We start from the raw sequence: 27,523 nt of genomic DNA on the forward strand, positions 1-27,523 counted from the left end.
GGCCTCTCCCGTTGCGGAGCACAGGCTCCGGACGCGCAGGCTCAGCGGCCATGGCTCACGGGCCCAGCCGCTCCGCGGCATGTGGGATCCTCCCGGACCGGGGCACGAACCCGCGTCCCCTGCCTCGGCAGGCGGACTCTCAACCACTGCGCCACCAGGGAAGCCCATGATTATTATTATTATTATTTTTTTTAAGTTCGTTCTATCTGCTCTACGGGGAACAGATTGCAGGGGCAGGAATGGGAGCTGGACAGTGGCTGGAGGTGATGGCAGGAGTCCGGGCAGAGATGATGATGGCCAGGACCCAGTGGGTGATAATAAAGCTGGCAAGATGTAGTCCGGTTCGGAATATGTTTCTTCTGACAATAGAGTGAACATATATTCGATGCTCAGAGCTGCCCCTTTGCTGCATCATGCAGTGTAAGAGCTCATGCCAGCTGCGATAGGGACCCAGGAGGCTCATTTCACAGGTGGAGGCTTAGGTGAATCACATGGTTCCTGAGCTCCCGGGCCCTCTCTGCCCAGCACGAGCCCAGTTTTGGCAGCACCTATAACACTGTGCTCACATTCTGGAATGGTGGAATCTCACTCTTACCAACTCAGGGACGTCAAACTTCTATCTTGAGCCCCACGCTGCTTTATGTTTCCCTGGCAATTGACTCAGGACAATTGGGTACCAGAATCACCTTTTTCACCACCGCCCTTTACTGCCCCCCAAACTGGGTAATGACAACGTTGATGAGCAAAACGGGGTCCTCCCTGCTTGGGAAAAATACCACGTATTGCTACCTCTTCTGCCAGAGGCCTACAATCAAGATAACGAGCATTTAGCCTATCAGTGAAAATTTCACCCAACAAATTAAATGTAATTAAAATGTCTAGTCATTTCTGACTCATTATTGTACTCTTTGACTGTTTGACAGAAGTTTGTGTGCTTTCCTCCACTTGCTGTGTCTGCCATTTGTTTGTCTTCGTGCTGGTCTCCAAAATCTGGTGATTATTAGTGAGTCAGTAATTCATGTCTTGAGGTAATACTTAACTGCACATACTATCAGTTTTAATCGTTACAATTAACACATTTTACACGTCTTTCTTTTCATGTAGGATTTTGATATGGTCAAAGGAAAAAGTACTACTTCTTAAATGACTAAAGAACCACGGGATAGAAGAACCAGAGGAAGCCTCTGGGTTCACCCAGTGTGGTGGCCGTCAATCCCGGCAGCACATCAGAATCATCTGGAGAGTGCCCTCCCACCACCAGGCAAATCAGAATCTCTGCAGGTGGGACCTGGGAGTCTGTCATTTTTCAACTCCCCAGATGACTCTCATGTGCGACTGGGTTGGAGAAGCACTGATCTAAACCAAGTTCCCCTCCAGGGGCCTCCTGCTTATCATTTTGAAATGAAAGAAAACCAAATGAAAGAGACCCAGAGGGGGGAAGTGACTTGCCAACGGTAAAGCCGATTTGAGGCAGAACCACAACTGAAACCCAAGTTTCCTAATTCCTTGTTCAATTTGCACTGAACATCCCCAAGACACAGAAGAATCGAAGGGAACAGCGGGGGTTTCACCAATTGCAATCCTGATGATTCTATCATTGAGGCTTTTTTCCTCTTTTGATTCTCCACCTTCTGTGTCCTGCCCCGGCTGCCAAACTAATCTAGCTTGGAGCAAAGTGATGCAGAAAGCTGTGCCAGGACCCTGCAACAGCACTGTCAGCTGACAGATATTCTTTCTTCTTCAAAGGACAGCCATACTAGGGAGTGAGCGTATAACTGAAGACATCACTAAATGGGCTTAAAAAACAGAACAAAACAAAACAAAAAACCCCTGCTCTATAGCTACACATGAATAGCTTTTGACTTACTAGTGCCATATTCAGGAACTTGATCTAAGAAAGTAATCACGGATATGCACCGATTTTTAGGCACATACAGACATTTACAGCAGTGCTGTTTCTATGTAGGGGGAAAGTAGAAACATCACAGAAACGTTGAGGAAGTTTCAACATGCACCTTTAAATTTTAAAAAGCTACAAAAACCTATGCAATATATTCCCAGTTTGGTAAAAGTAAATATGTAACCACAGAATGAACAAAACACTAGAGTTGAGTGGGTGAGTGGTTGAGTTATTGAGGTTATCTTCCTCCCTTTCTAAATGTCCCATATTTTCAAAATTTTCTATAAGGCATATGTCTTTCATTTAAAAATATATGCTCACCTATACACATATGTATTAAAGCTACAGGACAATAAACATATGCACAGAATTGTATTTGGTTACAAAATTTTTGGATCCCCTGTAACTTCTTTTTTTTTTTTTTTTTCGGTACACGGGCCTCTCACCGTTGCGGCCTCTCCCGTTGCAGAGCACAGGCTCCGGACATGCAGCCTCAGCGGCCATGGCTCACAGGCGCAGCCACTCCGCGGCCTGTGGGATCTTCCTGGACCGGGGCACGAACCTGTGTCCCCTGCATCGGCAGGTGGACTCCCAACCACTGCGCCACCAGGGAAGCCCCAGATCCCCTATAACTTCTGCTTGTTACTGGTGTGTCTTTTTTCTCCTGAGTTGAAGGGCATGAACAAGGCCCCCACTTCATGTCATATTCTACACAATGACTCAATTATTTTAACAAGAGACTCAAATTAGAATCTCCCTGACCTCATTTATATAAGTCAAAAGCTAAGAAAAAAAACTTTAGTGTCATAAAATATTTTTTCATGAAATTAGAGACTAACATGTTAATGTAGTCCATCTTTCCAGTCTTATTTAACAGATCTTAAGATTTACTGAGCGCTTTCCATTTCCACCAAGGACCATTCTAGTCTTTGGGAACTTTACCATGAACAAAAACTGTCTAAAAGCCTTGCTTCCTGTAGCCCTTACATTCTGGTTGGAGGACACATGCTAAGGATAAGTAAAATGAAGCAGGGAGAGGGGTAGGGTGTGGGAAGGGGGAGGGATGCTGCTATCCAAATAGAGTAACTATGAGTGCCTTAGTGATGAGGTCACGGAGAAGCGACCTTAGAGAGGCACAGTCCTTCGTACCTGGGAGAAAGAACATTCCAGTGGGGCACCTTGGTAAATAAAGGAGAAAACACCTTGATAAGTAAAGGGGAAAACATCTTTCCTCTTCCGCTATTCTTTGGGTCATTTGGAACTACATGTAGGTGTAGTCAGTTCATGGTTACAGAGTGGCCAGGTGAACATCTTCTGTAGAAAATGGGGACCAGGGAAAATAAATACTTAAGGGTAAAAAAAAGGCATTTGTATAGGTTCACTGACAATACCTCTGAAAAACCTCAAATGTTTGCCTTTTCAATAGCGCTTACATGGACTGTGTGTGTAAAAAACTATTTATGATGGAGAGATAAGAGGCTGAACTGGTTAAGAAAGAAAACACTTCCTGGATCTTACCTAATATATGATCTCACCTAATATATCTTTGCCTGGAAAGAACATGAATAAGCCATACATTTAATGCAAAAATACTTTCTTTTTTCAAATCTATATCATGAAATATATGTCCATACATTGAATATGGAAAAGCCTAACAATCTGATACATAAGCTTTAATTTTATGACAAATGATGCTTATTTCTACCGAAACAGATTTTCTAAATACCACTATTTCATGGAATAGACGAGATTTTTAAAAAAACATGATACTGGTAGAAACCAATTTATAACCAATGCTTTTGAAGCAGTAAAAGAAAATTTTCCTCTCATATAGAAAAATAAAAGAACTAGATCTAATACTAGTCATTAATATTTTTACTTCAATCTATAAAGCACACTTATCCCGCCACAAGTTAAACTGCCAAGTGATTAAGCCCTCAAAGTTTAAAATAAAAGATTATAGTACACCTATAGACAAGGTTTCGATTTAATAGAACCACCATAATTGCAGCTTCGTAGAAGAAAAATCACACAGCACAAGGCAGCCTTATTTCTCTGGGTTTTATATTACCACAAAATCCTCCAGAGCTGAGATAAAATGAAAGTCAAATCCTATTCAGGTTAACTCAAATTTAGCACCTCTCAACTCACATGATCAAATACACAGAATTTCAGCATCACTTCAGTCACTCAGTAATAAGTGAAGGTCCTCCTTTGAGTACATACAAAATGAAGTATCTCTTCTGGGGATAAACGGAAGACTTTCAGGGGCTATCAAAATATTAAGTTCTTTATATACCAAGTTTCATATCCAAAAATGCAACAATAATGGTCAAGGTCTTCCTTTTAAAAAGTTGAGACTGGTTTCTAAACAAATTAATATTGCACTGGAAACATAATCAGTCCTTTCTAAAAAACTAAAAGAATAAGTTATAGAGTCCTGGGTTCTTTTTGAATCTTTCCTGATTTCATGGTCATAAAATTCCTTCCTTTTTGAGAAGCCAGGGGATTTTTAAGAACAGAGCCATCAGGAGAGATGAGGATGGGATTCTTACTAAAGATCAGAAGATAAAGGGAGGATTCCTTCCAAATCCCCAGATACGTATTTCTATGACGTGAAATGAGTAAACAAACCATACAGTATCTTGTTGTTGTTGTTGTTGTTGTTTTGCTGCGTTAGATCTTTATTGCTGCGCGCAGGCTTTCTCTAGTTGCGGCGAGCGGGGGCTACTCTGTTGCGGTGCGCAGGCTTCTCATTGCGGTGGCTCCTCTTGTTGTGCAGCACAAGCTCTAGGCGTGCGGACTTCAGTAGCTGTGGCTCGCGGGCTCTAGAGCGCAGGCTCAGTAGTTGTGGCTCACGGGCTTCGTTGCTCCGTGGCATGTGGGATCTTCCCAGACCAGGGCTCGAACCCGTGTCCCCTGCATTGGCAGGCGGATTCTTAACCACTGCGCCACCAGGGAAGTCCCCAGACCATACTGACTTACATTACCAATAATGTTATTTAACACTGATGTTGAATTATGGCTTTTAATGACAAGAGTCTGGAGTTCTTGGCTATTAGATATCTGCCTGCCAGTAGAGAGCCAGGTGAAAAGGCACAGTTTAGCACCAAATAAATAAACAAATACTAAGTGAGGCGGGTGATATTGCTTTGTCCTGGGAGATTAAGACCAAGCATAAATAAGTTTTCTATATGTATCTTAAGAGGGAAATGGAATGGAAACCAAGGCTGTTGTTAAGAAATGTTTTTTAAATATTTAAACGATAGAGAATCACAAGCTCTCAGGCTTGGGAAGACCCTTCCATCATCACCCATCAGAACTCTGGGCATAAATCCTGTGATCAGTTTCCATCTGAATGCAAGAGAAAGCTTCACCTCCCAAGAAAACCTCTTCCATCTCTCAACAGTTCTAACTTTATGAGTTCTTCTCCCTTTACTAAAGCAAGTCTGCTTTCTATAACTTCTCCTCACTAACCCTAGTTTGACTCCATAAAGCTGAGGTTCCAAATACATAAGCCTCAGGGTTGAGGCCGGGGGCACACAGGAGCAGAGCTGGCCGAGAGCCAGGCCATAAGTAGTGATGGGGCTTTGGGCCAGGTAATGGGCACACCGTTCACCTAAACCGCCAGCCACTGCTCTGCAGGGACACGGGCCCCTGTCGTCAGATTTTCTCATCAGAAGCCAGAAATCTGAATTTAGGTAAAAATATCCTGGGTTTTGAATATATAAGGAATAAACTGTGGAGTTCAAGCAGCTCTTAGAGCTCAACTAATTCAGACCTTTCATTTTATAAGTAAGAAACCGAGGTCCAGAATAGAAAGTGATGGACCGAAGCCAAATGGTTAATCAGAGGTCAGTCTGGAGGACAGCAGCCCCAAACATAAGGTCCCATCTCTCCTGTCGCAAAAATGCAGTCTGCAAGGCTCGTTTTTTCAGCTTAAACATGTTTTGTCTTACAGAAGAAAGGAGATTAATAGAAAAAAGCGATCTACCTCTTCCAGTTATGAAGGAAGAAAAAAGCCCTTCAACCAAAGTGCATTTGGTTGATAGATGTGCTAAAGTATTCTGAAATGGGCATCAGCTTTAGATCACTTCCTGTCTCCATCAGGAAGTCATCACTGTCCACAGCTAGTCTGTATAGTATCCTCTCAAGTTGGGAAAGTATATGGAGCATCAGCTACGAGCAGAGACTCAGGAGACATTGCTCAGGTTTGCAAGCCTGGTTCCATCACTTACTACCGGCATGACCAAGTCACTTCCCCTGTCTAAGCCTCAGTTTCCCGGACAGCGGCCAATAACAGTACCTACCGCTCAGTGTTATCGTGAGAATTAAATGACCTAGTACACAAAGTGCTTATAACATGCCTGACACAGAGTAAGCACCACACAGGCAGAGGGCTACCATATGCTGAAGAGAGGTAAACATATTACTTAAAGGAAAATGTAAAACAAAACTGCACAAAAATACTCTAAAAAACATGAGTCCTGAAAAAAAAAAAAAATTCTAGCAGCTAGTTCCTTTACAGAGGTTAAGGCAAAGGTGGACTTCATCCGTTAAAGTAAATGTAGCTGAATTAAAGTAAAAGTAAATGTAAATGAATTAAAATCTTAGCACCCACTTACACAGGAAAGAGCTTCAGTACATCTCCTATGCTTTCTCCTCCAACCTTGGAGAAGGTCCTAGAATACATGAGATATACTCCATCTTGGGTTCCTCCTCGCCAAGGGCTGAGCTTATTTTCTGCATAGTTACTGCAACCATCTCCTCCCTCGCTCCATCTCTAAGTTACTATTAGGAATCCAGGCTCTCAAAAGTTCTTCCTAGATGTTTAGTTTCCTCCTTTTCCTTTAGCTATGTACTAGTGAAAGATGAGAAGATAGCAAACACACTCTTCAAAAAAGGAAAAAAGAAAATGCATCATTTCTTCAACGTCACAACTCAGACACTTAACCACCTCCAAACACCGATCTACCATGTTTATCATATAAATATACGTAAACCATATACAGACACATCTCATATTGCTCTGATGAGATTTCAGTTTAACCCAAGAGAAAGCACAAATGCCACAGGAGAATCCGCAAATGTTCACCAGCCATCAGAGGGAGCTGGGACACTCTGTCTCGAATCACAGAAACCACAAAGAGAAACTGGCACGATGGCTCTGGTGTCTAAAGCAGGAGAGGGTTAATCCAGAGCTCTTTCCTAAGGCTGCCAGAGCCTCAGCGAGCCCCCGGGGTCTGGTGATCCATGCAGGAGCTCCTGTGTGTCACTGCGCGCAAGGCCTATAGGATTAGCATGGATTGAGGGCTAGGTGCCAGCTACAGACGCAAGCACTGTACATGTGTGAACCCATTTAACTCTCATACCAAACAACTGAGGCTCCCCCATTTCACAAATGAGGAAACTGAGGCCCTGAGAGGCTAGCTTGCTCAAAGACCCACAGTGAGGAAGTAGCAGGAGCAGGACACAAACTCAAGGGGCTGGCGAGAGGCCAAACTCCTAACTTACCACTTCCCCAAGCGCCTCTAGAAATGGCTGATATCACTTCCCTCAGAGTGCACTTCACGGTTCACAGGCATCTGACCAGCTCCAAGGAGATCATTTGGATCTGGCTGCCTTTTTATTTTTAATTAATTAATTAATTAATTAATTAATTTGTTGCTGCGTGCGGGCTTTCTCTAGTTGCAGCGAGCAGGGGCTACTCTTCGTTGCAGTGCATGGGCTTCTCATTGTGGTGGCTTCTCTTGTTGCGGAGCACGGGCTCTAGGCATGTGGGCTTCAGTAGTTGTGGCATGCGGGCTCAGTAGTTGTAGCTCACAGGCTCCGTAGTTGTGGCGCACGGGCTTAGTTGTTCCGCGGCACGTGCTTTCTTCCCCGACCAGGGCTCGAACCCGTGTCCCCTGCATTGGCAGGCGGATTCTTAACCACTGTGCCACCAGGGAAGTCCCTGGATCTGGCTGCTTTTACCTGTACCTGGAAGTGTACTTCTGGGCTCTCAGGTGGAGGCTGGATTTCTACATAGCTTTTTACTCAAGCCCTCCTGTTGCTCTTTCACAAAGCCAACCTGGGAAGAAGCTCTCCAAAGCACGAAAGATGCAGTTCCTCACATCCTTTTAGAGGGGACATATAAAGTCTCTGGTCCATGGGCTTTATTTTTCCTTCATAATTGGAAGAGGTAGATCTCTTTTCTCTATTAATCTCCTTTCTTCTTTAAGACAAAACGTGTTTGAGCTGAAAAAACAAATAACGGCGAGCAAGGGAAAAAGGAGAAAAAGGAAAAGCAGAGGAAGAATTAAGATTACGTTCAAAAGTTACTGTTAGTCATCAGGGAAATGCAAACAAAAACGGCAATGAAGACACCACTTCACCACCACTGGGAAGGCCAAAATCAAAGATAGATGACAACAAGTGTTGATGAGGATGTGGAGAAATTGGAACCCTCCTACACTGCTGGTGGAACTGTGAAATGGTGTGTTTCTTTGGAAACCAATCGCACAGTTCCTCAAAAGTTTAAGCTATACAGTTGCCATATGACCCAGAAATTTCACGCCTGGCTGTGTACCCAAAAGAAATGTCCACACACAAACTTGTACATGAATGTTCACAGCAGCATTATGCATAATAACCAAAAAGTGGAAAGAACCTAAGTGTCTATTAATTGATGAATTTTGAAAATGTGGTATATACATAGAAGGAAATATTATTTGGTAACAAAAAGGAATGTAGTACTGAGACATGCTACAGCATTGACAGACCTTGAAAACATTATGCTGGTGAAAGAGGCCAGTCACAGAAGGACACATATTACTTGATTCCATCCATGTGAAATGTCCAGAATAGGCAAACAGAGACAGAAAGGAGATTAGTGGTTAACTAGGGCTGGTATATTGGAGAGTAATGAAGAGTAACTATTAATGGACACAGGGTTTCTTACTGGAATCAGTGGTGAGGGTCCTCAACTCTGTTGGCAGAGGAAAAACCATTAAACTGTATACTTTAAATGAGTGAACCGTATGCTATGTGAACTCTCTCTCAATGTGGTCATATTTTTAAAGAGATTTAAAAGAACTGGTTACAAACTAAAGCTACTAGTCTATCCCAGGATAATCTGTGTCTTTGTGAATGAGAAACCATAATTGCAGAAGTGTCAGAAACCCAAAATCATAAGCGGGAAAGGAAAAATCAGAAAGAAAGGCTCTATGGAAAGGGGAAGGGGAAATGATTCCTATTTAACTGAATTTCAAGATAGTGGGTGTGTTGGGGTCACATCACCGCAAATGCATAGGTATTACACAGTGGGGTGCATAACACTAAATTCAGACTTTCTCCTCACCTGAAAGCTATCAGTGCTGAAAATAAAGGATCTAGAGGAGAGGTGAGATTTTTTTTAAAATGCAAAGGCTGATGTTCACTTTTTGGAGACTGAAGTAAAAAGTTCACAAGTGTAAGGATCCTCTGTTATATTGCATCCCGTGTTCACAAAATAAGAATATTTGATTAGCATCTAAAATGTACACCATTTCCTAAGACGAATTTGAGTCAGAATTCTCAATTCAACTAGAAAAAGTAAAGCCTTCACATTCTAGAGCTAAGTGTAACATACTGACAGCCAGACCAGTGCTGGCACTGGTTCACATTCAGGTAGAAAAAGTTAAAAGTGAAAGGTTCGCCAAGCCACCCTGTCACGGATCTCCTTATAATGAGACTTTAGCAGAAATCAATGCAATCTCTGACTAAAGTGAATCCAGTCTCCTAATGTGGCAATACATCAAACGATAATATGGAAGCCTCATGGCTATTAGCAGATACAACGTTAACACATTTTTGGAAACAGAACAGTTAGACAGTAGAGAATTTTCTTGACTTTTTTAGTCTAACTTCCAAATTATTACCAAGCCCTTTATTTATCCTCACTACATCTTAATCAAGCATCATTTGTGTGGCAAATCAGCTTATGGCTTCCTTTAAAAACAGGCGAGCCATTAACTGACCCAATGTGTTGGCAGTTCTTTTTACACAGGAACAAATGATGCCTCTTAACTTTGTGCTCCAAGCTGCAGAGTTTGATTTCATGCATATGCAAAAAGAAACATTTAAAGGATCCTGCAAAGTCAGCTAACAATCTTCTGGGAGTTTAAAGAATAACAAAAACCCTCCTTCACACTCCCCCCACCGAGGTTTATATATTAAATATGCTTTTAAAGATACTTTACATGACTTAAAACGCTCTTTCCATAGTCCTCCGAATCCTTGACTGTCATAAAGTTTAAGAAGTGCTCTTATGACTCAAGGTCAGAGTACCATCTTTTCACTTACAAAACTGTTGAGCTCAAGAAAGTATACCAAATGTGCCTCAGTGCTCTAGCCTAACTTTTCCAAGAAGTTAACTGTCCCTTCCTCCTCTTCATGAATTAGTGCACTGCATTATCTTTGGCCCCTGTGTTAGAAGCACTGACCTTTCCCCACTCCACCTGTTTGCATTAGGGTTGACACGTTCCTTGTCTGAAACAGCTGGCGTTGACTACCAAAGGCAAACCCACTGTACATTTCCCTAATGGGTGACTTGAGCTCTGGGAATGAAAACTTGTCCCCAGAGAATGCACCACCCCCCATGTGGCCAAAGCTTGGTACTCCATTTCAGTAGCATTAACTGTTTATTTTCTTTAAAAGCCAGCTTTTGGTAATGTTTTGATTCGGTGACTCCAGTCAGAAAATGCATCTGTCACTTCCACTCCCTCCTTCTCCTTCCGGATGCCACAGCCTCAAACCCAGCAACCTCTCTGGAGAAGGAGGGCAAGGTTCTCCGGATGCACAGAAAACAAGAAGTAACCCTGGACTCAAGGAGGCAAGGCTGCTAAAACGAGCTGCTTTTGCTGACAAGCCTGGAGAGGACTTTGTTGTTCCTACCACGGAAGCACTGTTATGTCAGGCACACGGGGAAAGAGCGAGTTTTAGGACAGTCATGGACTTCTCGTCCCGGCACCCTGCGATCATTACGAAAAGCATATTCTTTCTACCCTGAAATCTCTTTCTCGCCGTAAAGAAAACCTTCAGCATATTTAACCTCCCAAGCGGGCAAAGGATAATGCAACACTGTAAAAGCAGTCATATCTTTATGGCCACCATGCTCTTGGTGGCTTTTTGAGGATTGTTACTCTTTACCACCGTCCTCGCCTGTCAGCTCCTCTGGATGACAGCTTGGCAGAGCACAGGATTTTCGGTATTATTTATGACTCGCGTCAACCCAGCGGGCGGCGCGGGGCGGGGTCGGGGGAGCGGTACTCAATCTGCCACCAAGAGCTGAAACCCGACTTGAGCAAGTCGGCAGTGACGAGCGCCAGCACCAGTAACCCTACCCGCCTCCTGATACACAGACGCCGGCCTCAGGAGTATACCTGATGCACACACCCAAGTGCAGAGCTGAGTTATCAGATCTCGCGGTTCCAAACAGGTGCGGGGCCGCTCACTAGCCGAGGACAACATCCGAACCCTGCCCCCCACACCCCACCTACCAGATCCTCCTCGGTAAAGTCAGCCCCCCTCGGCCAACCTTCGTCCGAGTGGCGCTATGCTAATTGGAACGCATTCTCTGGTGCCCCCAATGCTGTTAGTCCTCTCTTCTTTGTAAACCCCACGAAGTGACGCAGAGCAAAACTTAGTAGGTCCGAGGAACAGAGACGCGTCTTTCGCAAAGCACGGACTTCGCAGGAAGGAGCTAGGAGGCAGGCAGGCGCTGGATCCTTCTCGGCGCCTCCATCCCCCTCTGGCTCCCCTCCCCCGCCCCGCGCCCGCCGGGGCCGCTTACCTGCGTGGGACATGGTGATGGTCTCGTTGGTGTTGGAGCCCACGTTGAAGATGACCACGGCGGAGGCGTTCTGCAGGAACGCGTTCCGGATCTTATCCCTGTACGTGCAGTTGCCCTTGGGGATGAGGGCTATCCAGTTCTTGCCGTGGGCCGGGGCGGCGAACTTGGTGTTAGGGTCGCAGGCCAGGCGGTCGTGGGCCGAGCTGGCCATGACCACCTCCCCGCGGGCGTCCTGCTTGGGCGAGTGCTCCCCGTAGCGCCCGCACTCGGTCTTCTCGGTGTGCAGCTCGGCGGCGGTGCCGCCGCCGCCGCCGCCGCCCGCCGCCCCGGCCCCGGGGTCCGGCGCGGGCTCGGCGTAGGTGATGTTCACGAAGGCGGTGTACCATTCTTCCTTCTCGGCCACGGTGAAGTCCAGGCAGAGCAGATGCACGAAACAAAAGGAAAGCAGCCATGTTGAGAGAGCCAGGCTGCGGCACGCTTGGATGAGAGACAGTGCCATCTTTATCCGCCGGGGCCCCCTCCCCGCCCCCCGCGCGCGCCCCCCGCGCCGTCCCTCCTCCCCAGCCCCGGCCAACGCCGGGCCGGCCGCTTGTCCTCCTTCTCCTCCTCCCGCTCCTGTTCACTCCCGGGCCCGGGGGGCCGCGGCCGGGACGCGCAGCCGCCGCGGGGACCGGCTTCCGAGCGAGCGGGTGGCGCCGGCCCCTTCCCTTTTCAGCCGGAGCGCGGCGGTTGCATCTCGCTTCGCGGGCGCCGGCGGGGCGCGGGCGGAGGGGGCGCTCCGGGCTTGCGGCGGAGTCCAACTGCCGAGCGTCCTGCTCCTTCGCCCGGCTTCTCCTTCTCTCATAGGGGTGGCGGGGGGCCCGGGAGCGTGCGGGGCGGCGGCCCGGCGCCCTGCAGCCCCGGCGCGGGCGGGCGCGGCTGCTCCGAGCCCGGGGTGCCGGCGAGGAGTCCCGGCTGCCGTCGCCGAGCGCTGGGGCGTGCGGGTCCGGCTGGGGGCGCGGCGGCCGCCCCTGCTGTGCGCCGGCTCCCTCGGGCTGCGCCCGGCACACACTTGCCGCGGGAGGGGCCGGCTCGGGAGTAGCGGGAGCAAAGCCGGCAGAGAAGAGTACGCGGTCCGTGAGTGTGTGTGTGTCTGTATATGTTTGTGTGTGTGTGTCTAATGTGTGCGTGCAAGGAGGAGCTTAATGTGATGTCAAAGATTCTAGGCTTCTCTTACCACGCTCTCTCGGCCTCTCTATGGGCAGCAGCGACCCCTGCCGGGTCTCAAATTCAACCTAATCTGCGACGTGGTCCAGCTGGAGGCAAAAGGGGAAGCGACCGCTTGACCTATGAAGAGAGGAACAACTTCCTGCGTCTCAAAGGTAGAGAAATGTGTGTATCTCTCATAAACAACTTTCCCTAATTACCCATCCTAGGGCCAACTGGTAAGGTTAGTTGGTAGCTGGGTCCTTCGAACACCACGCCAGGAATATCTAGGGCAGTGACTATCTAATTTAAATGTACATCACCGTCACCAGTGTGTGTGTGTGTGTGTGTGTGTGTGTGTGTGTGTGTGTGTGTGTTAAAACTCAGACTGATGGGCCCTTCTCATTCAGTACATGTGAGGTGGGTTCCAGAATATGCTTTTCTAACAAGTTCCCAGGTCAAGCTGATGCTGCACTGTATTAGAATGAGTATAGAAATGGGTTTCTTTCTTACCCTCTGACAGCAAACATGTGACATTTGTTTTCCTATAGAATGAGTGTTTTCTAACTCTGTAAGAAAAGAAATTGGGTGAGCTATTTCTTCACTGTGTTTTATTCTGGTTGTCATGACTGGTAACAGAGGACTTAGAGCATCAATAGGCAAGGCAGGTTTGTTTGGGTTATCATTGTTTATAGGATATTCTCCAGTTGTGCATAGAGCTTACAGCTAGTTAGTGGAGAGTACAGCCCCTCTAGAGTCGCGTTCTTAAAACTTTGACACAGCACAATTCCTTACCAGTTAAATGTTTGAGCGGTTATCTTTTCACACCAACAGTTTCTTTGGCTCGAGATACCTGTCACATCTCAAAAGCAATTTGTGTGATGGTTCTTAATCACCCACCTTGTACTTCCCAACTGGCAATCTTTCAGAGAACTCAGGACCCATTCATGATGAAAACAAAAGTCCACCTTTTCCCCAGGACCTTAGTTAGCATGTTTACAGAAATCTGTTAATGGCTGTCCACCAGTACAACTGCTGTTTTTCCAGAAGCAGTACGAACAGCTGGTGGCTGTTAGGGGAGAGCAAAGAATCCCAGCTATACCCAAATTAGAAGCAGGCACAAAAAGAACTACTTAGAAGCATTTGTCTCTATGGTATTGGATGTGCTGGGTTTGTGTATTTCCCTAACTTATTCATTTTAGAAAATAGGCTTCTAGGCAATTGGGACAGTGCTTTTTATAGTGCCTAATGCCAAAAAGGCAAAAGTGAAGAATGCCTGGCTGCTGGTTCCTGAACCACCAGAGATCTGAGTCCTTTGCCTAAAACCCCCCAGCGAGGTTTTGTACAGATGTCTCACAAACCAAAGTGGTTCCCCATATCTCTCTGTCTCTTAGCAGTTTTTCTCCAGCCACAAAACTTAGTGAATCTGTGTCATTAAGAATGCACAACGACCCCTGTCGTTTTTTTCCCTTAGAGGAAAAGTTAGAGGCTCAGAAGATGGCAGGATCAAGGAGGTAGCATCCTGGCTGAGAGACTGATTAATTACAGGGACATTGGGCCAATAAGTAAAATATTAAATATAATGGGAGCCAGGTTTCTTAGCGTGGGAGAAGGAATTTACGAATATGGAAGGAAAGAAAGCTATAAATGTGACCGAACTCAGGTTCTGCTGCTTGCCACTCAAAAGCCAATACCCGAGAGACAGGTGTTGGTTGGAAAGGAAAGGTTGCTTTATTCAGGAGGCCAGCAACCTGGGGAGAAGGCAGACTCGTGTCCAAAAACCAATTCCAAAGATTCTGCTTGACCATGAAAAGTTTTAAAGGGAGAATCATTTGGGGAAGGGGTCAGGGTCTTCATTATTGTCCCCTGTGTGCAGACTTCTTTCTGATTGGTTGGTGGTGAGGTAACAGAGCTGGTGAGCGGAGTTCCAGCAATATTGTGCTCAGCCTGAAGTTGCCATCCTCCACCTGGGTAGGGGCCTTAGTTCCTGCAGAAGAACTCAAAGATATTGTTATATACATTCCTTGAGGAGGAACCAGGACCCTGCCCCGTTGCTGCACTGTTGTTTCTTGGCTGCTCCTCCTTTGTTTCTTTCTCCTTCCCTGATAAGCAACTATTTGAATCTGCCCTTTGGAACCCAGGGAAGGTCGAGGAGGCTGAATGAAGCCAGTTTACTAAACAAAAAACCGGGGGACACGGAAAGGATTTGTACCCAGGAGGGCCCTACAGGATCCTGTTCAGCTTCATAAAGAACCCTGAGGTGTTGGATTGGATTCAAAATGAGTGTGAAATCATTATATATATATATATATGTATATATATATATACACACACATATACACCATATCTATTTTCATTCAGAGGCCAGAGCAATGGACACATCAAGTGGCCAGAAGATCTTGGTTTCTAAGTACCATCCTCCATTAAATGGAACCAGGGCTGATTCTAGTACTCGGGCTGGGAATGTACAAAGTAAGCTTGGAAACTTTTACAGGAAGTGCTCAAAGCGTGATGGGAACATGCTAAAAGGACACATGAGCCAGCAGGAAGGAGCTCCCACTGGCCAAATCTGGGACAATTTGAGTATCAAAATAAATCGTGATAGTAACTGATTACAACCTATTGGATAAGACAGGAATCCATGAATCCATGCCAATATAAATGAATAGATAAATAATGATGGAATAAATAAATAAATGGAAAAAAAGGGAGAGCTATTTCTTATGGAATAATGCCAACTAATAAGATTAGTGGAAATAGTAAGTCACCATTTGGCAATGTTGGTAGATTCTTGGCAGGAGTCCTCGGTGGATGCCAAGGCTGGTGGGGGGGTGTTTGATATGAAGCAGGATGTCAGCTTAGTCTTAAAGCATCTTCTGAAAAATACTTATTGATCAAGGGGGGAATTTATTGGAAAGAACCTGGAAGACACCAAATTGACCAGGCGATCAAGATGAGCATTGTCAGAAGGGAAGAGTCACATCACGTGCCTCCTGACGTGATGTGCTGAGTAGAGCGCAGCCTCTTTTCTGTTGCATCCTGCTCAGAATGCACAGCCTGAGTCTGAACATGGAGAAACATTGGATGGACCCGGGGTGAGAAGCATCTTAAAAAATGACAGGCTCGTATTCTTTAAAACTTGTAAGCTCATGAGAGACAGAGAAAGATAGAAAAACCAGTTGATCCAAATGGAAGGAGACTTAAGAGGCATGACAACGAAATGCAACGAACGAGTCTGGATTGGCTCCTGGACCAGATAGGAAAAACAAACAGTTGGCAAAATTGAATGAGGTCTGTGGATTGGATGGTAGTGTCCTATAAACATTGATTACCTGATTCGAATGTTTATACTGTAGCTATGTAGAAGAATGTCCTTATGTGGGGGATATGTGCGCTGAATTATTTAGTAGGATGAAGCACTCTGTCTGCATGTTGGTCTTAAATGGTTCAGAAAAGAATAATGGTAATCTCTAAGATCTTGATTTCCACTAGCCACTATTTCAGAGGAGCTGAAGTCCAATTCATGATAAACTAAAAAGTCCATTTGGGGCATGGGTCTTAATTTGTTTCCAGCCTTGTACTGGTGATTCCCCTCCAGCACAATGCTTCTTCTTTCCAGTAGTGCTACTTGAACCACTGAGCTGGGTATCCAGTAGGGACTCAAACAGATAAATTTCATACAATCTACATTTTGGGGTGGGAGAAACAGACAAATTTTAAGTTGTAGATTATGCCAGGCAATAACAGTTCTATGAAGAAAAAGGCAGCAGAGTGAGGCAGGGTGACCTATTTTATATAAGGTGCTATGTTACATTGGGATCAACTGCTCTGATGAGGTGAATTGTGAACAGAATCCTGAAAGACATGAGGGATCCATATGTGTATTGGGGGACGGGTTGTATTAGGAAGAGAGCACCATAAACACGATGGTCCTGAAGGGAGATTGTATTTGATGTGCTTGGAGAATGGCAGAGAGACTACTGAGAATGGAGAAGGGTGAGAAAGAGAGAGAGAAGGAGATGAGATCAGAGAGATGAGAGGCCTATCAACTCTTTGGATTTTATTCTGAGTGACAGGAAAAACCTTTGGAGAGTTTGAAGCCAGGACGTGACATAGTCTGACATGCGGACTATGCGTGTTTAAAAGTTTATTCTGACTGTATTGGAGCCAGTATGGAAGCAAGGAGAACAAATGGGAGCTATAGCCATAATTCAGAAACAGAGGATGGTGACTTATGCCAAGAAGGTGGCGATGAACATGGTGAGAAGTGATTGAGCCTTGATGTATTCTGAGGATGGAGCAGACAGTATTCTCTGGTGCATTTGAAATGGGGTGTGAACGAAAGAGAGAATACCAGAAGGACTCGACCATTTGGAGCCTAAGCAACTGGCAGAATGGAGGGGTCATTCTCTGAGATGAGGGAGATTGCAGGAGGAGTTGGTTGGGATAAGAATCCAGAGTTTTGAATATGTTAGGTCCAAGGTGCCTAGAGATATCCAAATGGCAATTTCATGTAATTTGCCTCAGCATAGAATTCCAGAAGGTAGATTATTGGATCAAAGCACGCTAACGGTTTTCAAGTTATTAACACATATTTTGGATGGCCAGATTGCTTTTCCAAAGGTTGGCCTCACTTAATACACCATGCCCCAGAGTAAAGTGAGCTCCTTCAAGTATTTGTTTCTGAAATATCACCAGAATAAAGTAGCCCCGATGAAAGATCTCTACAAAAACAAGGTCTGGGCCAACTCCTAGGTACATTCCTCAGAAACTTCAGCAAAGAGCAACACGGCAAGTAAGCACAAAGGAAAACAGCCAGATGGCAGTGTGACCTGGCCACATCATTGGAAACATTCTGATCAATATCACCCATGAACACTAAGCACACACTACCATGTTCACCATGGTAATAAATTCATATATATCCACAGGTATTCTCAGTTAGTTAGTTGAAGAATTATAGGAGGGGCCTATTTTGAATAAATTTAATGCCTTATCCATACATTTTCAATAGAGGACAAATTGAAAAATGATTAAAAGCATTTAAACTTTCTTTAGAAATAAAAGAAATATCACCAGAACACAGCTTCATGGGGATCCCCACCTGAGGGGGAACTCTCTCTACCAGCCAAGCAGCCCAGGCCGGATAGAATGAGTAGGTCTCCCCAGGTCTCTTTGGTGTGTAGAGGTATTCTAGTTTTCATAAATGGTAGAGGCGGAGTTGACTTAAATGCATGCAACCTATATGTGTCTGAGTCAGAAATAAAGAGCAGCTCCAGCAGAGAACAGCAGGGTCCCATTTCTCCAAATGCCAGCAAATTAGACTTTACGAAGCTCTCAGCCTCGACGCTGCTTTGCTTTGGCATCTTGCCATTCATGTGCACCACGTGTTCAAAGGGCATTCTACTGTAGACTTTAAAAAATGAATTAAATCATTTGAAAATACAATTCCTCCTACGTATACACGATTAATGGCTTAATAAAAGTTTAATGGGGAAAAGTTTCAATATACAAGATTTGATTCATATTGTATTTTTCATTTGATTTGATTGATTGCAATTTTAAAAAATTGATGCCCATTCATTCTTCAGGGTAGGTTCTTTCTTCACAATAAGCTCCTGAATAACTATCCCCATGACTGAAAAGACGGAAAACTCTTTAAAAATATTTTCCAGGGGCTTCCCTGGTGGTGCAGTGGTTGAGAGTCCGCCTGCCGATGCAGAGGACACGGGTTCATTCCCCGGTCCGGGAAGATCCCACATGCCGCGGAGCGGCTAGGCCCGTGAGCCATGGCCGCTGAGCTTGGGCGTCTGGAGCCTGTGCTCCGCAACGGGAGAGGCCACAGCAGTGAGAGGCCCGCGTACCGCAAAAAACAAAACAAGAAAAAATATATATATATATTTTCCATATGTTTGTAGAGGGGGAAGAATTCTCAAAATACAATAGGTGATTCACTTTACTTTACATGTGAGGGCTGGTGTTATTATTTTAAAAATCCATTTCCTGGGAGTTCCCTGGTGGTCCAGTGGTTAGGACTCGGTGCTTTCACTGTTGTGGCCCAGGTTCAATCCCTAGCTGGGGACCTAAGATCCTGCAAGCCACGAGGCACGGCCAGAAAAAAAAATCCATTTCCTGTGAAGTAATATCCTGTGGTGTCTGGTTTCCTATGGGCTGTCCCAACGATGTTTTCGTCTTCCCCATCTTCCACGTTTGCTTGGAGTTGGAGGTGCAATGTGCGGGGTGGAGGCGTGGGGCTTTGGTGGCAGATGAACCAGACTAGGATCTCGGTCCTGCCATGTGCTGCGCCACAATTTTCTCTTTAAAACTGGAGTGATTACGTCTCCTTCAAGGACTGTTGGAAGATCCTAAAGGGCACAAAGAAGAGTGAGTCCCCAACGGAGGTCAGCACAAGAGGAGTAGGAGGAAATAAGTCTAGAAAATGTAACGTCCAAAAAAATTTTAAAGAAAGACCGTCTGTTCATTTTTGTATGTATGGTTGCATTCTTTGTGTTAAGCCCTGTGCTGGATGCTGAGGAACAGACAGGAGCCCTCCTCTCAAGGAGTTTAGAGTCTAGTTTTAGAGATGGACCGAATCATCCAAGGGAATTGTGAAGTTAGTGGGCGGTAGTTTTAAAAACACACACATAAGAAGAATTCAGTGAGTGCAAGTAATGCTACATAGAAATAACAAAATATAGGAATGATTGAGCCAGGTTTGCAGGTAACCTACAGAGGCCTAGGCTTGCAGAGCTTCTCCTCCAGGACTTCTAGTGCCTGCCATATTCCAAGCATCTGCTGCCATGTCTGGCCCACAAGAGCATCCACCAGTGTGTTGAATAATAAACAGTAACAAAGATTTGAGCACTTAATATATATGCAGGTACTGTGTGTTCTAAGCACTTTACATAGACTGACTTATTGAATTCTCAGAATGAGCTTAGTCCCATTACACAAGTGCCTGAAGTCATACAACTAGCAAGGGCAGAAGGGGTGGAGGGTGAGGCTTTTGTACTGGAAGTCTGACCAGTACTGGAAGATCAGGCTACGGTCTTTTTTTTAAAGATTTTTTTTTTTATTTTATTTTTTGTGGACCATTTTAAAAGTCATTTTAAAGAATTTGTTACAATATCGCTTCTGTTTTATGCTTTGGTTTTTTGGCAGCGAGGCATGCGGGATCTTAGCTCCCTGACCAGGAATCGGACCTGCACCCCCTGCATTGGAAGGTGAAGTCTCAATCACTGGACCGCCAGGGAAGTCTCCAGGCTATGGTCTTAAGGGCTATCCTATTGCCTTGGTATTCTCTTTGTCTTAGATATTCACCATCTTGTTTGTTAACTTGACTTTGATTTGTAACTTCACTTTGTGTGCCTCTGGTTAATTCCTTTGTTCACTTCAGCTCCCGTCAAGTCATTTTTACCTCATTTGTACTTCCATAGTCAATTTACCCTGCTACACTGGTGGGCTGTATTGCTTCTCTGAGACCACGTACTAGCTCTCCAGGAAAAGCAGAAGAACTTTCAGAGTCCACAAGTCCCTGTAACTTCTGCTGCAAGTACAGCAGATGGAAATGGAAGCTTATGGCTAAGTGTTTTTTTTCTTTTTTTGGAGAATGTGCATGAAACTAATGATATTCATTTCTTTGCTCTTTATTCCTTTACTAACTCTCTGAATTTCAAAACAGGATACTTTGCTGAAAAATAACCTTTTTTTTTTCTTTTTTGCTCCTTTGAATTTTCAAGTGAGTTCTACTTATTTCAGTCTTTGATATGATTTTGACAGTTAATTTGGGCTTCTTTGTCTTTCTTATTAACCACATCCCCTTCCAAACAACTTTATGTCATGGATATTTTTGACCAGCTAGATATGGAAAGTCAGCCTAGAAAAACTCACTTGGGACTTGAGCCAAAACCAAGAGAAAACTTTTTCACCACTATACATCTCTTTTTTTCTTCTTCTTATTTTTTTGTACGTGGTTGTTCAGTTTTTGTTCTAAACTATTACTTTCATTGGGCACATTTTAAAAAAAAACTGGCATCTTTTCTTTTTCTGTCCTTTTTAAGACCATCTTGTCCTCTTTCACCAGAAGGCTGGGATGGGGGAGGATGTATCTACAGATAAAGACATCCAGAGAATTGCATGCTGACTGACGATAGCAGTCGTGCTATGGTCACGAGCAGCTGTAAACTGTACTTTGTCAAAATTACCAGATGGGAGAGAATCCAGGCCCTCTTCCTGCCCTCTTAGAGCTGGCTGTTTAGAAGGATGTTTTTATGAATAATTTCCCTTTTACCATGAAGCCCATTCCCACAGAGCTGGTACACAGCAAGCACCACAGTTAAGGGAGACAGCCTTAGGACAGAAAGGCACAGGTGTCAGGGTTTTAATCCCAGCTCTGTGCCTAATTTGCTATCTACGTCAAGACTGCGGGATGACTCATCACTCATTTCGGCCTACAGACGTCCCTCTTACAGACGTCCCTCTGTATCCACGGGGAATTGGTTCCAGCAGCCCCTGCCGGATACCAAATATGCAGATGCTCAAGTCCCTTATATAAAGTGGTGTAGTACAGTGAATACAGTCGGCCCTCCATACCTGCGAGTTTTGAATCTGTAGATTCAACCAACCTGCAGATAGAGAGCACAGACTTACTTTATTTTTGATACTAATACCTAAATGTCCATTGAGCTATAGTCACACAGACCTGTTGCAAGATGACGGCATTACTATTTTTCTGTTGACTCATTCACCATATGGTAAGGTCACTGAGAAGGAACAAGAGATAGGAAATAGCATCTATTTATTTTTTCCCCATATACCAGGTGCTGTGCTAGTTTTCACATGAGCTGTCTGGTCTGAGTTCTTGCCGCAGTGCTGCAAATGACTAGTGTGAAAGCTCAGATCAGTCCCTTTGGAGTCCACTTCCTCTTCTGTAAAATGAGGGTGTTAGAATTGATGATTTCAACAAACCTCTCCAACTGGAACGTTCTGTGGATTTAATAATTCTCTTACTCACGTCACTTACAATTATATGCTTCTTTTGTTGTTATTGTTGCTGTTAGGTTTGATTCTATTAGGGTCTCCAAATGGGTCTGTAGAATTTACTTGGAATTTCTAGTTGGGGAAACAAGTCACTCAGTATACTTGATAGAACAGGCTTCCTCTTTCTAGAAATGCTTCCCTCTTTGAACATAATAAGAATGAAATATGGAGGAAAGTGACACCAAGCATGGCCAGCCAGTTCATCCTGGGGTGAGAGCATTGGGGTGACAAGAGTCAAGGAGAATTCCCATTCATATCCATTATTATTATTATCATTATTACCATTACTATTATAATTGTCATTATCATCATCAAAGATCTCACTACTGACCTGATCAATTTTGCTTTAAATTGGTGGTGTAAACCTCACCTTGGCATCTCCAGACACTGCTACTATGTTTCTTCGGTACGTTCACGTTTCCACTCCCCTTTGAATATTTTCATATCTTTCTTCTTGTCACACCTTCTACACACTCTTTAGTTTCTTACTCTTAGCTTACCATCTCACCTCAAATTTGATTTAGAGAAAAGGAAGCCTTCAGAATCAAATTCCTCATCTTTCCACCACCTGATCCAAAAGCCATCCAGCGTTGCCTCATTTTATCTTCCCTAAAAACACCCTTCCGCCTATCAAGGCCAACACTTCCACTTTTGCTAGGAATCTTGTTCCCTTTCGCCTTCCCAAGAACTTGGCTTTTAGAATTAATGTCTCCCTCTCCACATCATAAATCACTTCTTTTCTTTAAAAATTTTTATTGGAGTATAGTTGATTTACAATGTTGTGTTGTTTCAAGTATACAGCAAAGTGAATCAGCTATACATATACATATATCCACTCTTTTTTTTTTTTTTTTTTAGATTCTTTTCCCATATAGGCCATTACAGAGTATTGAGTAGAGGTCTCTGTGCTACACAGCAGGTTCTTATGAGTTATCTAATAAATCACTTCCTTTTAACCGGAGTATCCAATCAGCACACAGACATGCTCAAGTATCACCTAAAATAGATCTTTCCTCCTGCTGCTACCTCCTTTCCTCTCTCTTTTTATAGCAAAACTTTTCAAAAACACTGGCTATAGTGACTGTCAGCCCATTCCATCCACCACCCACTATATTCTGTCCTCTGCCCAGATCACCCACTGAAACATTTCCGGTCTCCAGGGACCACTGCTTTGCCAAATCCAACGGAAACATTTCTGTCCTCAGTTTATGTAACCTCCCAGCAGCACTCGACAAGGTCGACCACGGCCTTCTGCTTGAGAAGCTCTCCCCTTTCTTGGTTTCTTCAGAGCTCCTCCTTTGGTCCCTCAGTGTGACGTGTAACTGTTGGGTTCCTTAGGGCTCTGCGCCTAAAGGTTCCTAAAGATCCCAAGGGTTGCTGTGACCCCTTTTTTGTTTTTTTCATTTCATTCTCTATTTAGGTGATGTTTCCAGTTTTAGTTATCTTGTCTTTGATACCTACTCATAACTGATGATTCCCGAACCTATTTTTTGAAGCCTCAAACTCATTTATCTCGTTGCCTAATTTCCATGTCCCTGTTGATGCTTTATGGACATCACATAATTACTATGTCAAGCTCTGAGCTCTTAATTCTCCCCCTTCTTATGTCCATCGTATAGTAAATGACACCATCACCCACTCAGGTACTCAGGCCAGAAGTTGTTCTTGATTCCTCCCTTTTCCTCACCACTGCCCTTCCCCCACCTGTGTATCTAATCCATCAGCCAGTTCCATTAATTCAATCTTCAAAAAAAATCATAAACCTACTCTCTCCTCTCCATCTCCCCTGTAACCACCTTAGCCCGGGCTACGACCCTCCCAGCAAGATGATTAGAGTAGTCTCCGAACTGGACTAAGGCTTCCCTCCTTCATGGGAGTCAACACAGCATTTCAAGTGAATTTTAAACGTAAATCTGATTGGGCCACCCCCTGCCTCACTGAATGATTCCATGACTTACGTGAGCTATCCCTGCCCTTTCCTCAGGCTGGTACCCTCCTCTCATCACCTCAGCCGCACTAGTTTTCTTTTCTTTGTGGCCGTACCACGTGGCTTGCGGGACCTTAGTTCCCCAACCAGGGATCAAACCCAGGCTCTTGGCAGTGAAAGTGCAGAGTCCTAACCACTGGACGACGAGGAAATTACCCTGGTTTTCTTTTAGATCCTCAAATGGGGCAAAAAAAAGTCCCAGTGCTTTTGCACATGCCTAGAATGCTCTTTTCCTCACTATTCACAGAGCCACTGCTTCTTCCTTTACTTTTTTTTTTTAAATTGAAGTATAGTTGGTTTACAATGTAGTGCCAATCTCTGCTGTACAGCATAGTGACCCAGTTATACACATAGAGACATTCTTTTTTTTAATATTCTTTTCCATTAGGGTTTATCACAGGATATTGAATATACTTCCCTGTGATATACAGTAGGACCTATATATCTATAAAAGAGAAACAGAATCACAGACATAGAGAACAGACTTGTGGTTGCCAAGGGGAAGGAGGGTGGGGGAGAGAACTTGTGGGATTAGCAGATGTAAACTATTCTTCCTTTACTTCTGTTTTTTAAGGATTTTTTAAAAATAAATTTATTTATTTACATTTATTTTTGGCTGCGCTGGGTCTTCATTGCTGAGAGTGGGGGCTACTTTTCGCTGCAGTGCGCGGGCTTCTCATTGCTGTGGTTTGTCTTGTTGCAGAGCATGGGCTCTAGGCGTGCGGGCTTCAGTAGTTGTGGCACGTGGGCTTCAGTAGTTGTGGCACACGGGCTTAGTTGCTCCGCAACATGTGGGATCTTCCCGGACCAGGGCTCGAACCCATGTCCCCTGCAGTGGCAGGCGGATTCTAAACCACTGCGCCACCAGGGAAGTCCCCTTCCTGTAATTTTAAACGCCATTTTCTCAGAGATATTTCCCCTGACCACCCTTCCTGGAAAAAAATCCCCCTTCAATTATTATCTTTCTCAACACTTGGAGGAAAAATAAAATGTGTAAAAGGGAAACCATGAATCCTCACCATATTGCATATATGTGGGCTTTATCCTTTTGTGAAGAACTATAAACACTGTTTGACTAGGTAAGATTTTGTGATCTGTAACATGACATGCATTTGCTCAAAATCCACTATTCCAAACACATAATTCTGATCCTCACAGCGCATAGCTTACCAACCTTTCCAATTCCCTTGCCACCAGCTGTGCCACAGTGATAAAGATTGAGTTTATTGAAATATTCTACAATTGGCAATTGTCATATGCTATACAGTTGCTTTGGAGTCTGGTTCTCAGTGATCCTTTGCTTTGGAAGAGCCCCGTCCCTTGTTCAAAATGAGCATGAATTCTATGCAGAAGATTGTCTCTCTATAGGACTTTGTTGCTGATAAGCTCAATTTTCTAGGTGATGTTCACTGATGCTTTTAGGAACATGAATATGCTTAGACACCAGAAAACAGGACAGAGATGATTCCTTCCTTCAGTGACAAAAGATAAGGATGAGATAATTATATATACATTTTTTTTTATCAGAGGAAATGTAGGAAAAGATTATTTATTTACCTTGGACAGTATTTTCTACAGGGCTATGTGTTTCTTTCCTAAATACTAGAAAAAAGTGTCATGAAAGCAGAGACCCTATCTATATTCCTAAAGTGTAGAAAGAGCTGGCATATAGTAGATTCTCAATAAAATATATGGAAGGAAATAAAGAAGGAAAGAGGAAAAGATAAGCTAATTAATCAGGGCAACCCTAGTAACAAGAAATGCTACTTCAGCTAAGCATTTAAATTTGATAATAGAATATTTTTATCCATAGGACAGAGCAACATATCCTCTGACCTGAACTTTAGGTATGGAATTTTCTCTAAGGTCTAGATTGAAATGCAGTCCTGGTCATTTAAAGACATTTATTTCACATTTGTATTGCCCCTATTCTAGGAAAACAATTGGTATCAATTTACAAAATCAAATATATTAGAAAGTAGGCCAATTAGAAGTAAAAAAGTAAACTAAATTAAGAGGAGTAGAAAGAAAAACGTGGGACTTCCCTTGTGGTCCAGTGGTTAAGACTCCGTGCTTCCACTGCAGGGGGTACAGTTTCGATCCCTGGTCATAGAAGTTCCACATGCCCCACGGTGTGGCCAAAAAAAAAAAAAAAAGTGACCATCACAAGAATATATTAATATAAGAATATATTACTGTTCTTCTGTGCTGAATTTAGTAAAAATTTCATAATAGGAAACATATTGGGTTAAGTAAATTTTGTTTGTTTGATAAAAGAATGAAGACAATTTGTCTTTAGAGATATATGTTTTCCTTATTACTGATTTCAGTATATTCATTTTCATTGTGATTATTATTGTAGTGCAATAATGTCTCTGACTATACTTTTGCAAAAAGCAAAATCATGTTCAAATGGGCATTTCAACCCTTATAAAATTCAAAAGAAAGCATTAAAGCATAATGCAACAGACACATTTCTATGGGGCACATAAAATGAAGATAATAAGGGTGCATACAAAATAGACTAAAATTCACTTATGTCAAGTTCATAGGACAGTAATTTCCTTATAGTAACACTAAATAAATATTCAGTCTTATAGGGAGGGTGGGAGGGAGGGAGATGCAAGAGAGAAGAGATATGGGGACATATGTATATGTATAACTGATTCACTTTGTTATAAAGCAGAAACTAACACACCATTGTAAAGCAATTATACTCCAATAAATATGTTAAAAAAATATTAACTCTTGGTGCTATAACTACTATTACTTCTGCTATCACAACTGGTTATCAAGCACCAAACAAGGACGCTAAATGTGTAATGATCTATAATAAAACTATTTCTGTGTTATTAAAGCAAATAGTTGGCAAGGACCCACTACAAGAGAGAAAACTGAAATACATAATCATATATAATATATATGTGTGTATTTGTATATGTATCTGGATTTCTAACTAGCTATAGAAGTCATTTTGGAGATTTTTTTTTTTTTTTTTTTTTTTTTTTGCGGTATGTGGGCCTCTCACTGTTGTGGCCTCTCCCGTTGCGGAGCAGAGGCTCCGGACGCGCAGGCTCAGCGGCCATGGCTCACGGGCCCAGCCGCTCCGCGGCATGTGGGATCTTCCCGGACCGGGGCACGAACCCGTGTCCCCTGCATCGGCAGGCGGACTCTCAACCACTGCGCCACCAGGGAAGCCCCATTTTGGAGATTTTTAAAATGTCAAACTCAGATATTGATATTCGATCATATTTAGTGAGAGTGTAAAATCTGGGTGTAGTCTTCAGATTTCAAATCACTTTACCCTTAATTCTTTTTTTTAAAAACATCTTTATAGGAGTATAATTGCTTTACAATGGTGTGTTAGTTTCTGCTTTACAACAAAGTGAATCTATTATACATATACATATGTTCCCATATCTCTTCCCTCTTGCGTCTCCCTCCCTCCCACCCTCCCTATCCCACCCCTCTAGATGGTCACAAAGCACCGAGCTGATCTCCCTGTGCCATGCAGCTGCTTCCCACTAGCTATCCACCCTACGTTTGGTAGTGTACATATGTCCATGCCACTCTCTCACTTTGTCACAGCTTACCCTTCCCC

At 43.8% G+C, this 27,523-nt stretch overlaps 1 protein-coding gene and 1 long non-coding RNA gene across 10 annotated transcripts in view; one reads left to right on the forward strand and one right to left on the reverse strand.

Moving 5' to 3' along the window:
- The window catches only part of RNF150 (ring finger protein 150), a 297,671-nt gene extending 285,054 nt beyond the window's left edge, over positions 1-12,617 (reverse strand). For all 6 annotated transcript variants that reach the window (XR_008617769.1, XM_055085894.1, XM_028491711.1 and 3 more), the window contains exon 1: positions 11,712-12,617. Coding sequence is in view for 5 of the 6 variants with exons in the window: in XM_055085894.1 (XP_054941869.1) it covers positions 11,712-12,210 (499 nt within the window). In the remaining variant the exon portion in view is untranslated. The remainder of the gene's footprint in view (positions 1-11,711) is intronic.
- LOC114486560 (uncharacterized) overlaps positions 11,726-27,523 on the forward strand; it is a 37,594-nt gene continuing 21,796 nt past the window's right edge. For 2 of the 4 annotated variants that reach the window (XR_003680498.1, XR_003680495.1), the window contains exons 1-2: positions 12,650-12,823; positions 12,956-13,072. This is a non-coding gene — a long non-coding RNA (uncharacterized lncRNA). Of the gene's footprint in view, positions 11,812-12,649; positions 12,824-12,955; positions 13,083-27,523 lie in introns of those variants that run through there. The other 2 variants (XR_003680497.1, XR_003680496.1) reach the window with 2 other exon arrangements.

Source organism: Physeter macrocephalus, chromosome 7 (genome assembly GCF_002837175.3).
Source record: "Physeter macrocephalus isolate SW-GA chromosome 7, ASM283717v5, whole genome shotgun sequence".
In the NCBI taxonomy this organism is placed as follows: domain Eukaryota; kingdom Metazoa; phylum Chordata; class Mammalia; order Artiodactyla; family Physeteridae; genus Physeter; species Physeter macrocephalus.